This window comes from Engystomops pustulosus, chromosome 7 (assembly GCF_040894005.1).
Source record: "Engystomops pustulosus chromosome 7, aEngPut4.maternal, whole genome shotgun sequence".
Taxonomy (NCBI): domain Eukaryota; kingdom Metazoa; phylum Chordata; class Amphibia; order Anura; family Leptodactylidae; genus Engystomops; species Engystomops pustulosus.
Genome location: NC_092417.1, coordinates 147095034 through 147109087, shown reverse-complemented (window position 1 = coordinate 147109087; position 14054 = coordinate 147095034). Strand labels below are relative to the sequence as shown.

At 38.8% G+C, this 14054-nt stretch overlaps 1 protein-coding gene across 1 annotated transcript in view; it reads left to right on the top strand.

The window, feature by feature from the left end:
• The window catches only part of LOC140070239 (mucin-5B-like), a 51704-nt gene that overhangs the window by 21522 nt on the left and 16128 nt on the right, over positions 1–14054 (top strand). The window contains exons 14-23 of the mRNA XM_072116594.1: positions 214–370; positions 534–665; positions 3218–3365; positions 4265–4305; positions 5214–5297; positions 6589–7056; positions 9351–9413; positions 10070–10795; positions 12230–12364; positions 13756–13940. Of these exons, the coding sequence (XP_071972695.1) occupies positions 214–370; positions 534–665; positions 3218–3365; positions 4265–4305; positions 5214–5297; positions 6589–7056; positions 9351–9413; positions 10070–10795; positions 12230–12364; positions 13756–13940 (2139 nt within the window). The remainder of the gene's footprint in view (positions 1–213; positions 371–533; positions 666–3217; positions 3366–4264; positions 4306–5213; positions 5298–6588; positions 7057–9350; positions 9414–10069; positions 10796–12229; positions 12365–13755; positions 13941–14054) is intronic.

Below are 14054 nucleotides of genomic sequence, written 5' to 3'. Positions count from 1 at the left end.
TAGAGTCTTACTTAATGTAATGGTAATAAAATGTACCACCCCTAGTGTAATCATTGGTAAGACAAGTTAAGTCATGAGTAAAAGGCAATACAACAAAAACATGTAGAATCCTGATGGATGTATAATAAATGCATTTCTTATCCTGAAAAAAATGCCTTTGGGTTGCATCTAAATCCAGACAAAGAGAGAAATAAACTGTATATATTTTTTTAGGTTGATCCAAAACCATTTTATGAGGCCTGTGTGAATGACGCCTGCTCCTGTGATAGCGGGGGAGACTGCGAGTGCTTCTGTACTGCCGTCGCTGCCTACGCCCAGGAATGTACCAAAGCGGAAGCCTGCGTCTACTGGAGGACACCAGACATATGCCGTGAGTCCTCCAGTACTTGGATTTACCAGAAGTCATATCTATACATTTTCTATTGGTTATTAAATCCTTTAGTTAAGATCCAGTCTTAAGACTCATTCCCCCCTCAATGAAGTTTCCTTACATTTTTAAACAAAATATAACAAATTATTTTGTCTTATTATAGCCATGTTTTGTGACTTCTACAACCCTAATGGTCATTGTGAGTGGCATTATCACCCATGCGGCAACCACAGTATACAAACATGCCGTTCCATTAACCATATCTACACTAGTGTTACCATTACTTATCTGGAAGGTAAGTGTCCCTGCAGCACTTTCACTATATATTTTATATAGTTTTTGTAAAAAGCAGCTGGTTGGGAACTGTGCTATCATACTGTTATAACTGGACCACCAACAAGGGCAGGGCTGGCGTTAGGGGACAGCAAACTGGGCATTTGACCAGGGCCCCCTGTTCTAAAGAGCGGGGGACTTTTGTGGACTTTTGTAGGCAGAGGATATATTGCTCCTTTAGTACCCCTTTGTTGAATGCCCGGATTGAGATGCTTATGGAGATTTCCTTTCTATATATCTATCTGTCTAGTTATCTATCTTCTATAACTTGTCTGTTTCCTATCTATATATCTGTCTATCTAACCATTTATCTATCTAGCCTTATGTTTATCTATTTATCTAGATATCTTTTATCTACTTATCTATCATATATCTATTATATGTATCTTTTCCTATCTATTATATATCCATCTGTCAATTGAACTTCTATTTCTCTTCTACTCTATCTATCTATCTATCTATCTATCTATCTCATATCTATCTATAATCTACTTTATATTTATGCATCTATTAATCTGTCTATCTATAAATCAATATCATCTTTCATATTTATCTTCTACTATCAATCTACCTATTATCTGCCCATCTTCTATAAAATTCTCCTAGGCTCCCATATTACAGATTGTCTTACCATACTACCTTTTGTAAACTACAACAAGTTATTATTGTGCAGGGCTAAAGAGAGCATCTTACTGAATCTGACTGTTCATAAAATAGCTTTATTTTGGGGCCCACTTTTTGTTTTTCACAGGGCCACACTTTGTCTTAAACCAGCTCTGAACCCTGGACCTCTCTGGTCTTCACCCTTTCCCCCCTAAACAGAACTCTGGACTTTGATATGTAGTGGTAGTGATGCCACTTTCTCTTTTGCTGGTCCCGGTGAGGAAAGTAGTTGGCCTTGCTCGCACAGAGACACCAAAGCATGAGACCAAAGGACCAAGTGAAAGGTTGAGTTCAGTTGAACTCATGGCAGGCAGTATACCAGCAATGTCAGGAAACAGGCAGAGGGACATGGCAGGTTACACAGAATCAGGAACAAGCTGGTCTTGTACACTGAGGTACAAATATCAAGATTGTAGTTGTCAGGATTGAACAAGCTTTAGATCAAACAGAAGTAACTAGCAGAATATTAAGTACAGAAAGACTAGAAATACTTACGAACCTTTTCTGTGGTGCAGTGGAACAGCACATGATAGACCAGTGATGGCGAACCTTTTGGAGACAGAATGCCCCATCTGCAACCAAAACCCACTTGCTCACCATGAAGTGCCAACATGGCATTTTAAGCAGTATCTTATTGCTACCTGATCTTCCACATCTTCCATTCGTATCAGCCCCCTGAGGCCACCAATACAGTTGAAAGAAGGAGGGCAAATTCAGACTATCATTGTAGCTTCTCTCCAGGGTCTCTCTGTAGGGGAAGAATGATGAGCTCCAAAGATAATGCACTTTTATCAACACCAAACAGTCAATTAAGTGTCGCTTAAGTTGCCTGGAACTGCAGGAAGATTTGGTACTATTTGGTAAACTCTGTCCTGGGGCGATGGTCTGAGTGCCCACAGAAATGGCAGTGCCACCTCTGGCACCCGTGCCAAAGGTTCGCCACCACTATGATAGACTATATAACCCTTGGTGAGTGCGATTTAAGTGGCATCAAGAACAGGTGCCAACCTTCTTTGGGAGCTGAAGGTGGAGCATGACTATAGACACAGAGGAGTATACAGGGTAGACGCTTGTACAGATTTTGACGAGCAAAGGTGCCAGCTCACCCCACCTTGGGACCACTGTTAGGTACTGAAGCTCCTGGACACCTCCCGGTGCATGGAAATCGATCCAGCCACAGCCGTCTGGTAACAACTTGAAATATAGTAAGGACCAGCACTTCATGAAGGAGTTCCACAATGAGTCTTGCCAAAAAACTTCCTTTTATTTCTATAAAATGCATATTCCAACACGAGGAGACAGTCGGGTTACCTCGTTTTGACACCAAGCATCTTACTCATAACCTTACTCAGTCTATGAGTAAGACGCTTGGCGTTGAAACGCATTAAAATGCATGTTCCAACACGAGAAGACAGGCGGGTTATGTAAATAAAAGGACGTTTTTTGGCAAGACTCATCATGAATTTGTGGTCCTTACTATATTTCACATAGAAAGAAAGTACACATTGACCCCTCCCCGCTCTCATGCTGTTTGTGCCTCCCACTGTGGCTGGGGCACTGTTTCCCTGCACTTCCTACTTATGTCTTGACACAACAGGAAACAGTAGGGATTGTCTGCTAAGCCAATCATTGACTCAGGTGGATCATCACATTTCTAGGTTTATCATTTCTAGGCAAAACTACAAAATAGCAGTGAGCTTTGATGGGAAGAGAATAGATTCTTAGCCTCTTAAGATTGAACTATTTTCAACCTCCAAATTTATATATATATATGTTACAGTTTTTGTGTTTTTAAGTTCATTTTAAATTTGCACCCTTATATGATTAATTGTCCTGTTTTTGAAATTCAAGGCTGCTACCCAACCTGCCCTAAGAATAAGCCTATTTTTGACGAGACAAGCAAGAAATGTGTGACCAAGGAAGAATGCGGATGTTATATTAATGATGTCCATTACAAATCTGGAGCTGAAATTCTGCATTATAAGAAATGTCATAAATGGTAAAAAAAAAAAGTCTTATTAAGGCTGCATCTCAAACTCAGGGTGGTCAAACACTATATTCAATGGGTGTACAGGTAGAGTCCCCGGCTTATGTACAATTTGGGTTCTTAAGGTTTGCACGTAAGATAAATTTGTATGTAAGTTGGAACCGGTATATTTTATATCTGTAACTTGAGACAAATTTTTTTTCTGTCCCTGTGACAAAACTTCATTACAGACACCATACAGCTGATAATTACAGCCTGGGACTATAGAAAAAGATCAAGAGGGAGTCATTTGTAACTCCGTTGTCCTTAGGTCGGAGACTGCCTGTAGTCCACAGTTTTGTTTTGAACACAAATGATTATTTTTTGATATTTTGTGTTTATTTTATTTTTTTGTATTATGTATTTCTTGAGATTTATAACAGGAGTATTGTTTCTTTGATAACATGTACAAATGGCCCCGGTAGGGCCTTGGGCAATAAATTTGGTGACCCCGAGTCATAGGCATAGGTACATTTAAGCTGTGGAGACAGCTGTTGACCATCTACCTACCCATCCTCTAGTCATGCATCTAGTATAAGAGACGCAGGACACCTCATAACCCATATATACACAATTTCCCAGTGATCTTTCATTTTACTGAGGTTTCTGTTTTATCCATATGTTAATTATTTCTTTTGTACATTGAGGGTAGTCCACACTTGCTCCCAATATCTAGCTATTTACTTTATATTGGAATAACTACAACTAAATCTGTTGCATCAGAATAAAGACACAGACGTAGATATGATCTTGCCATTGATGCACTGATAAAAATTCAAACAAATGATTTCAATTTTGCCGACAAGGCAGCATTTTATTTTATTCAAATATTTTAAATACAATGTTATCTATTTTCTTTCCTCTTGTTTCAGTGTCTGCTCTTCTAATGGACATATTGACTGTGAAAAGCTAGGTATATTTTACATTTAATTTTGTTTTTAAGATTTGTTGCTGGAGTTTAAAGAGAACCTTTCAGTCGTTCTCTTCCACTAAATCGGCAATCATTACCTTGAACAGCAAAGCACAAGTGTTAAAATACACTCTTTATCTTGATAATCCATACTTTTATTCCAACATGAGAAGGTTTTTTTTTCTCTATGTAAATCAGCCAAAGTACACAAAGGTAGGAAGATGAGAGGGATTTCCCCTGTAACCTCTCCCGTCTCCTCCTCCATACTTTTTTCTCCCTCCCTTTCCAACTCCATCACTTCCAGGTCACATCCACTATGCCATCCATCTCCTACCTGGTGTGTGGTGGTGCAGGGTGCCTTCTTCCTCTTTAACTTTTCTCCCAGTGTGATGGATTGTTAGAGAAAGAGGCACACTGGGCAATGGCATTAGGATGGACCGAAGAAATCAGTAGACAAAGCCTATGTAACAATAGGGGAAAAAAAGCAGTGGTGGTCTACTCAATATCCATATCGGTACACAGCGAGCATAATAGAAAGAAAAAAATAGTCGCCCTTACCCTCACCTTTCATTGCATTTCTTCTTAAAAAGAAGAAGGGAGCCACAAGTGATAGCTGTTTTACACTTTATGAGCTTGAGAAAGTGCTGACCGGCTTGAAACAGCTGTCACTCTTAGTTCCCAGAAAACCACCCTACTCCTAACCCCTAATGGCTATGGACATAACATTTATGATGAGTGCCACTATTTTCTTTCTTTCCTTTATGGTTCTTTTATGGAATTTTTCAAGGTTTTATGGATTGTTAGAGAAAGAGATAAAAAACATACACTAAAACAATGTGCTATTATATACATTATTACTTCCTGATGTCTGTTTTCCTTTAAAAAATTTTAATCTTAATTTCCACTTGCAGAAGTCTCTTCTTGTTCCAGTACGACACCCATCACCACCACATCCATCACAATCCCAACCATCAAGCCAACTGCAGTCACAAAAGGTAAAACTGCTACAGGAGAATTTTAGCCTATCAATAAGATGGCATCAGACTAAGGCTGCATTCACACTGCCATATACACGGCCGGTGTATATACGACCTATATACGTCCATAGATGGCAATGGGCGCATGGCACCCTACGGGACCGGTATGGGGCAGCATAAGTGAGGCACCGTATTGTTCCTTAGCCCGTGAAACGATAGGACATGTCCTATATTTTCTCAGAATATGGCGCCGTGCCCCATGTTACTCTATGGAGAGGGGCGGGGTGTGCCCGTCATGCCACGGTACGGCGGACACACGTCAGCCGAATAGCTATAATAATCACACAAAACAGAAAATACTAAATCTGTAACCTTAAACTTTACTTTTAATGCAAATAAAGGAAAAGAAACCTCAAAGGTTTATAGGTAAAATATTCAATTGGTATGAAAGGTATGAAAAATGAAATAAAAAATGATGTGACTGGTTCTTACAACCATTGGTATGGATCACACCATCTCAAATCTTGTCTACAGCTGTAATTTTTGCAGCAAACACTATAGTCACAGTGCAATGTCCATTGTCCATAAGCCACAGAGTTTGTGTCAGGTTATCCTGTATGTCACATTGAGAGAAAGTACATAGATATATAATCTATATAGTATAATACTATGTAGTATAAGACACAGAAAGTGGACAATCCAAATCTGAATTCTGCAGTATTAGCATAAATCCTTTATCTGTACAACGCGTTTTGGTCTTGGACTAAGCTCTTCATCAGATGACTCTACTACATGTAAAATATTTACTATAGAAAATTTGCTCTACAAACCCAAAGAAAACCAAATCTGAGAGTGAGGCACACTTAAGTTAGTGAAAGAAAAATTAGCTCCCTACAAGAGTAATCTGGATCAAAAAAATTTTTTATGAGGGCCTTAACTTATACAACTGAAAATCAAGACAGAAAAGCGCTCATTGGCCAAATGATTCTGGTACGCTAAGTGTATAACAACTTTGTTCAAGTTCAGATAATAGGGATCTCACTCCGAGGGTTCTGGGATAGCCTAGTTTTCGTCTAGTGGATACAGTGAATAGGGGTATCTATATGATAGATACAACAGTGCTGTGCCACACCAAAGAAATGGCCAAGAGTAGCATTTTGGGTGCAGAGAAGAACTTTGTCATCCATCATTTTTACCGGATCTTGTTATTAGTGTGTAGGATAGGCCACCCTTCTGTGTGTAAATACTGGAAATGTGTCATGTTTTATATCATCCTCATATTCTCCTATTTCTATTACATCTCTTTCAGCACAAAGTTGTACACAAGTCTGTTCATGGTCAAAATGGTATAGTGTAAGTTACCCAACGTATGAGAATGGAGGGGATTATGAAACATACCGTAATATCAGAAATTCTGGTTATGATGTATGTGAGAATCCAGATCAGATTTCTTGTAGAGCTAAACATTGGCCACACAAGGAGCTACATGAGCTGCAGCAGACTGTGAAGTGTGATGTCTCTGATGGGCTCATCTGTGATAACAAAGATCAGAAAAATGAGCCAATTTGTTTTGACTATGAGATCCGTGTCTACTGCTGTAGAGCGTCAGATAAGTGCTCACATACAACCACAAGCAGCAGTGCTGGAACAAATGGAACCACATCGTTTGCATCAACAACCACCACAAAGTTGAGAAAAACAAGTTCTCAGACTTATGGCTCCACCCCTATCAAAAAACATTTCACATCTACACATGTGACCTTTTCTCCAACAACAAGTAAGTGATGAATAAGCTCCCAGAACTCCCAGTGATGCTTTTATTTGTCAGATGATGCTCACAAAGTCTTCCTCAAAGCTTATGAAAGGACATCTACCATCAGTCTGAACTCTCATGCTTGTCGTCTTGAGCAGTTACTGGAACTGTTCTTATAATGTCATGGAATGGGGCAATATTCAAGAAAAACATTTAAAAAAAAAAAAAAGGAGAGTAGCCGGAGGCGCTCAGACTCACGTCACAGTATTTTAATTTATGCACACCTATTGCCATAGCCCCGCCCGCTCCTGCCCGAAGAGCTTGGAAAGGGCACATGCCCTGCATTTTCAAAACCCCAGCTCTCTGATGTCACAGGATCTCTCCAAGCTCTTCGGGCAGGAGCAGGTGGAACTATGGCAGTGTGGGCGTGCATAAGTTAAAATATGGTGGTGACGAAGGCGCTCAAATGACGTAAGCCTGAGAACCACTGGCTAATCTGCATATTTTTAAAAACAGATTTTCTTCACTATTGCCCCATTCCATGACATAATAACAGTTCCAGTACTTGCTCAAGAAGACAAATGTGTAAGCTCTAGTCTATACTGGTAAGTTCTAGTCAAACTGATGGTAGATGTCCTTTAAAAGAGAATGCAGAATGTGGAAGGGAGCGAAGGCACCTGTAAAAGCATCTACCACTTTGAACAAAAATTTGGATTTATGGTCTGTCATGCAGTTCTGGGCAATGGGAGGTGAATCCTAGATCTTTGTTCCCGCTCTATCATTTTGCCTTTGTTGCTCATGTGTACGGCTCTGAGGCCAAAAGGAACAGTGTGATGTAGTCATTGCACCTGCTGGCTTTTGACCACACAAAGCATTGGCTGAGAGGACTGTATTTACCCTTACGTATGTTGGGGGAGGCTTCAGAAAAGAGAGCATTATAAGTGGGTTGTCAATGGGAAAGGGAGGACTTTAGGTACAGGAAGGGCAGCAAAAGAGGAATCTTATTTAAAAAATCGGGCAAAGTTAATGGGGGTTGGGCAAAGTTAAGGGCGTAGCTTAGGATATGAAAACTTTTGTGCTTTATTTGCCACTGCTTCTGTCCCTCTTTTACTGCTCTAAAAGTTAAGTGTTATATGTTTCATTACCACTTCTGGTGAAATGGGGACATATTCCGGTGTACTAATGATGGACATCATTCAGGTTTTAAATGTTTACAAGATTTTCAGCTTACGCTAAAATTTGATAATGCTCAGAATAACCCTTACACATCAGCTTACACAAAATTTGATAATGCTCAGAATAACCCTTACACATCAGCTTCACATGCTAGTTTTGAGTTGATCAGGTGAGCATCTCAGGCTATGTTCACATCTCTATTTTATTGGGCATGTTCAATATTTATACTAGGAAAGCTGTAGGTTTCGACACTGAGCGCGTCCATCACTGTTATAAGATACATTGGAAAATATATTTTAGAAAACGTTGTATGGCACCTATCCCTGGTGTCTAATGAACTACACTGTGATTGTTCTCTCAGTTATATAACTGTCCATATATGGAGACATGCTGAATATCAGCATTAGCAAATCACTTCCTGCTGGAGAATTTTACTCCTCCCTCCTGCTGTCAGGGGGGAGGGGCTGAAGAGGAGGATGTATCCCACAGTATAAGTATAGAGTAAGATAAGTATCACCAGCAAATATAATTTGCTCAGTGCAGCACTGTATATGTGTATTAGAAATGTAGATGTAATACTCATACATCATATACTGTACCTATATATCTACCTCTCTCTCTAGATACATAATATTTATATTTTCTGTTAATTTGCAAATACCTATACAGGCAGTCCCCGGGTTACGTACATGATAGGGTCTGTAGGTTTTTACTTAAGTTGAATTTGTATGTAAGTCGGAACTGTATACTTTATAACTGTAACCCCAACCAAATTTTTTCTGTTCTCTGTGACAGTTGGATTTTAAAATTGTTGGTTTGTCATAAGAACAAAGATTAACAATAAATCTTAACTACAGACACATTTAATAACTGTTATAGCTGTTTTTTTGTAGCCTGGGACTAAAGTACAATAAATTACCAACTTCCAGAGGTCTGTTTGTAACTAGGGGTCGTCTGTAAGTCGGGTGTTCTTAAGTAGGGGACCGCCTGTATTATTATGCAGTTTGCGGTGTTCCATTAGTTAATGACAGTATAAGAATTAGTAATTGATAAGAAAATAGGTTTTATCAATTGTTATATTCTATTAAAGTAACAGCCTTTCAAACATTTACGTTTTTTTCCTTTTTTACCCTTCTGTTTAGCATTTAATATAAAGATTGGGACACCGTTACCAACATCAAAGACAACCTTAAATCCAGAACATGGTAAATATATCACGAAAATATACATATGTAATAAATGAAGCCCAGGGTAGGACTTAAGAAAGTAATACTTGTAGTAGTGCTGAGTGTTGCACAGCTTATAAATATTACAATGGGGCTCATTTACTTACCCGGTCCTGTCGCGATCCTGTCCGATGAGGATTCAGGTCGTCCGGCGATTCACTAAGATCGTGCGCCCGATGTCCACCAGGTGTCGCTGCTGCGCCAAGGTCCGCCGGAGTTCACCATCCTATTCCTGGTGCATGTAAGTGTGTGTAAAGCGAAACTTTTTTTTTTTTCAAATAGTGTAATTTTTCCTAATCTGACGGGTTTTCCGACGGCCACGCCCCCCGTCTTTTGTCGCATTCAAGCCCACGCCGTTGTGACACAATCCGATCGCGTGCACCAAAAACCTGGGGCAATTCGGCGCAAAACCGTAACATTCGGAAAACCTGGCGTAAAAACCCGATTCGGACCCTTAGTAAATGTGCCCCAATATCTGTGATTATTCATAGCCATGTGAATAAATTGCAAGTTGTATTTATTATACGGAGTGTAAAACAAGCAGATTAGTCCAGTTGTATTTTGTATTAATTGAACATTGTGATTTCTGGTTTTGCTCTTTTGTGTCTTTACAATCTAAGTATTTCTTATTACAGTTCGCATTACTACATCTAGAACTAAGACAACCACAGTAACATCGCCTGCTAGTGTAAGTAAAGCTAAAACAATATCCACCGGGTCTGAATCCACACCAGCCACAACTACTGAAGCTTGGGTAGCTACCATCAAACCAACTCCTACTTCTACATCAATCACAATCTTAACAACTAATAAGCCAACGACCATAAGTGAAGGTCTGACCAGCTCCACCATATCTATAGCTAAAATAACTAAATATGAATCTCCTGAAACAAGTCCTGCTTCTACCACTACACCTATAACCAGTGTACCTAAAATAGTATTTGCAACTAATAAAACACCATTCACAGAGGAACCTAATAAAGTCATCTCTACACCAACCATGAATATTACTGTATCCACTACAACTTCATTGACATCCTTAATTACAAGTGAGGGTACAGAAACAACTACTAAATATATGCCCATCAAAACAGAAGTCATGTCTACACGTTCAACTAACACATTCCCTTATACTACAAGCAAAGTGATATCAGAATACTCAACCACTACTTCTACACCAGACATGACTACCCAGACCCTAAATACAACTTCAAAACCGATGAAGACTACACCACCCTCATCCTCTAAATCTACTTCAATGCTGATGACAGAAGTTACTTCAACTGATTACTCTGAAGCTACAATATCTGGAACGATAGGCCATATGTCATCTACCAAAAGCACAGTTCCTTTCTTAACAGGTCAGTCAAACTAAATTTAGAAAGAAAATTAATAAACACTTACAACTGCTCTGTTACCACATCTTTTGGGGTATCTAACTTAAAAAAAAAAAAAAAACTTATAAATAAAAATATGTTTTGTTGCCACCTGACACTGGGGTTCACTCTTCTGGCTTCTTCCAGGGTTTTTCAGTCATGTTGAAGGCTTTTAATACATTACTTGTTCTGTAAACATATGGATAATTCCACTATGTTGAACAAGTGGAAGGCAAAAATTAAAGCTGAACTTTGAACACTGTAATCAAACAGCCCCTCCCCCTCTGCTGTAATATCTAACCAGAGTCTGCTACTATTCTTTGGACAGAGGGGATGGGCTGTGCTGTGTTCAATGCAGAGATTTCAGAAACCAGTGCTCCAAAACCAGCTACAATACTGGAATATAATTGCAATTTTCATAAATGGTTACATAGATCTCCAGGGCTGCTACTTAACACTGTTTACAACTATGTATTGTCAAAACCCCTGGTATATTTCCTTTTAAGCATAATTTCGAAGTTTTCTGGTCAAAAAAAGCTTTTGACAAAAATTTTAATGATATCTATGTCATGCTGCTGGCAGTTCTCTACCCTGACATTAAGTTTGGTATATCTATCAGCCCTTCTAATAAAATCATTTTTAGCTTATCCTGAAGTGGGCAGTCACTTCCTGGTTCTGACATCAGTTAAGAGCACTGAGGCCAAGGCAGCTCCCCTCACTTCCCATAATACTGAGCTCTCATCTCTAGCACTTGTAGCTCTACCACACAGATTAATACAAACACATATACACCTATAGAGTATTATCATAGATAGACCTATAATCTAATTCGGTCTTATGACTTAATAAACACACACCCTGCTGTGATGGATGTGTCAGCCAGGTTTTTCAGCAGATGGCATCACTCTTCCCAGGACAGTAGGAGTACAGAGAACTGAGGAGACAGAGCACATACAGAAGTAAATAACCTTTACTGCTGTGCTCATCCCCCCTTCTCTTCACTAACACAATTATAGCCCTGTTAAAGCCTACAGTGAAACTGAACAGCTACTGTGAGAACATAAGACCAGAGTGTAGACAGATCAGATATGAAGCTGTTAGTGAGCAGAGACCATAGCTCAGTGCATAGCCCCAGCCTTGCATTCTTTTGTGACCCCGCAGTCTGTAGACTGCATCTCCTGTTCCCACCACTTTCACTCTACGGATCCTTCTTAGCAAACATAATGCCAAGCTGAAGGGGGAGCGCTGAAACAGGATGATAGCAGAGAATTAGCAGATATTAGCTGTTATAAGGTAATGAATGTATATTGGAAAAATTTTAGTTTTCAGCTATTGCAACTTAAGAAAAAAGTTTAGAATCACTACAGTTACCCTTTAGATAAAATCAACTGTAAGGTTTATTTTACTTCTATTTAACAGAGACCACTGAATCACATATTACAACAGTCCCCAAGACTTCTACTGGTCACACTCATGCAACCAGTATAAAAGAGACAAGCATCTCATCTTCTACCATGTGTATCTGTGTGTATAATGGAGATTCATACTTCCCAGGTAAGGAGGTAGGACATTAGGAAGTAAAAGAACTGGAAGACACAAGCAGGGGAAATGGGCAAGTGTATTATGGTATTTAGTGACTAGTACATAGTAATAGTAATCAAAGGTAGGACTTTCGGGGAACCAGTGATAATGTCACATATGTCTCATTAAGGCTCAATGAACCTCAGAAAGTTTGCAGATTTTGCAAAAGAACACAGGCACTGGGCAGGAAGGCCCCGTGCCCGTCGCCGCACCCTTCTATGCCCTGCACTGTATTTACAATTTTAGTTGCATCTATGCCGGAGAACTGGTGTAGAAGGAGTGATAAATCTCCCCCTATGTGTGTATGTGATGTGTATATACTGTATGTGTATATATATATATATATATATATATATTGTATATATGTTGTATGAGTGTGTTATATATATAAATATATTGTATGCATGAGTGTAGAAATGTATATATGAGTGCATGAACATGTGTATAAGTGTAGAACTTTATGTGTGTGTATATACAGTAAGTATATAAATGTCTGTATATATGAGTGTATAAATGTGTGTCATTGTATATACATGTGTTTTATATATATACATATATATATATATATATATATATAGGTAATTGAAAATAGGCAGCACTCCAAGGTATTCAGTGAAAAAGCGGTGTTCTTTATTCCATGTTAGAGTACATTAAAGTACATAAGCAGCGACGTTTCGGCTCCAGGGAGCCTTTTTCAGGCTTTTTCACTGAATACCTTGGAGTGCTGCCTATTTTCAATTACCTACCTCTGGAGGACCTAAAGCCTGGTTCTGAGTGCCTGCACCCACCACTGCTATTTCTTTGATGTGCTGTTTTGGACTTTCCCTACGTATATATATATATATATATATATATATATATATACAGGCAGTCCCCAGGTTACATACAAGATAGGGTCTGTAGATTTGTTCTTAAGTTGAATTTGTATGTAAGTCGGAACAGTATATTTTATCATTGTTATCCCAGCCAGATTTTTTTTGGTCTCTGTGACAATTGTTTTTAAAAATGTTGGGTTGTCATAAGAACCAGGATTAACAATAAAGCTTCATTACAGACACCATTGATAACTGTTACAGCTGTTTATTGTAGCCTAGGACTAAAGTACAGTAAATTACCAATATCCAGAGGTCCCTTTGCAACTAGGGGTCGTATGTAAGTCGAGTGTTCTTAAGTAGGGGACCACCTCTATATATATATACTCTCCTAATTACGGCCCTATTCAGATCTATTTTTACATCACAAAATGTATTGTACTACTGATTATACAGATGTTTTAATGTTATGGCTGTTTGGGGTATACTCTGGTTTAAGACTTAAGTAGTTGCCACTTACTAATAAAATGTATACATATATTTAACCCCCAGGGGAAATAATCAGCAAAGTTACCAATGAAACCTGGTGCTATGAAGTAATTTGCACTCTGGAGTGTAGAATTGAAGGGAGAAACTTGACTTGTCCTACATCTACTCAAGCAAGTTCGTTAAAGACAACACCTAAGGTTTCAACAACACCCGAGAAACGTGGTTGCTCTTTCGAACATTTCCGAGAGGTGGGCAATTTTACATATATTATTTATCAAGTAACAGCTCACAAGTTAGTTGAATACTCTGGATACTATTTCTTTATAAAATGTTATTATAAGAGTCAAATATTTAGGCGATTC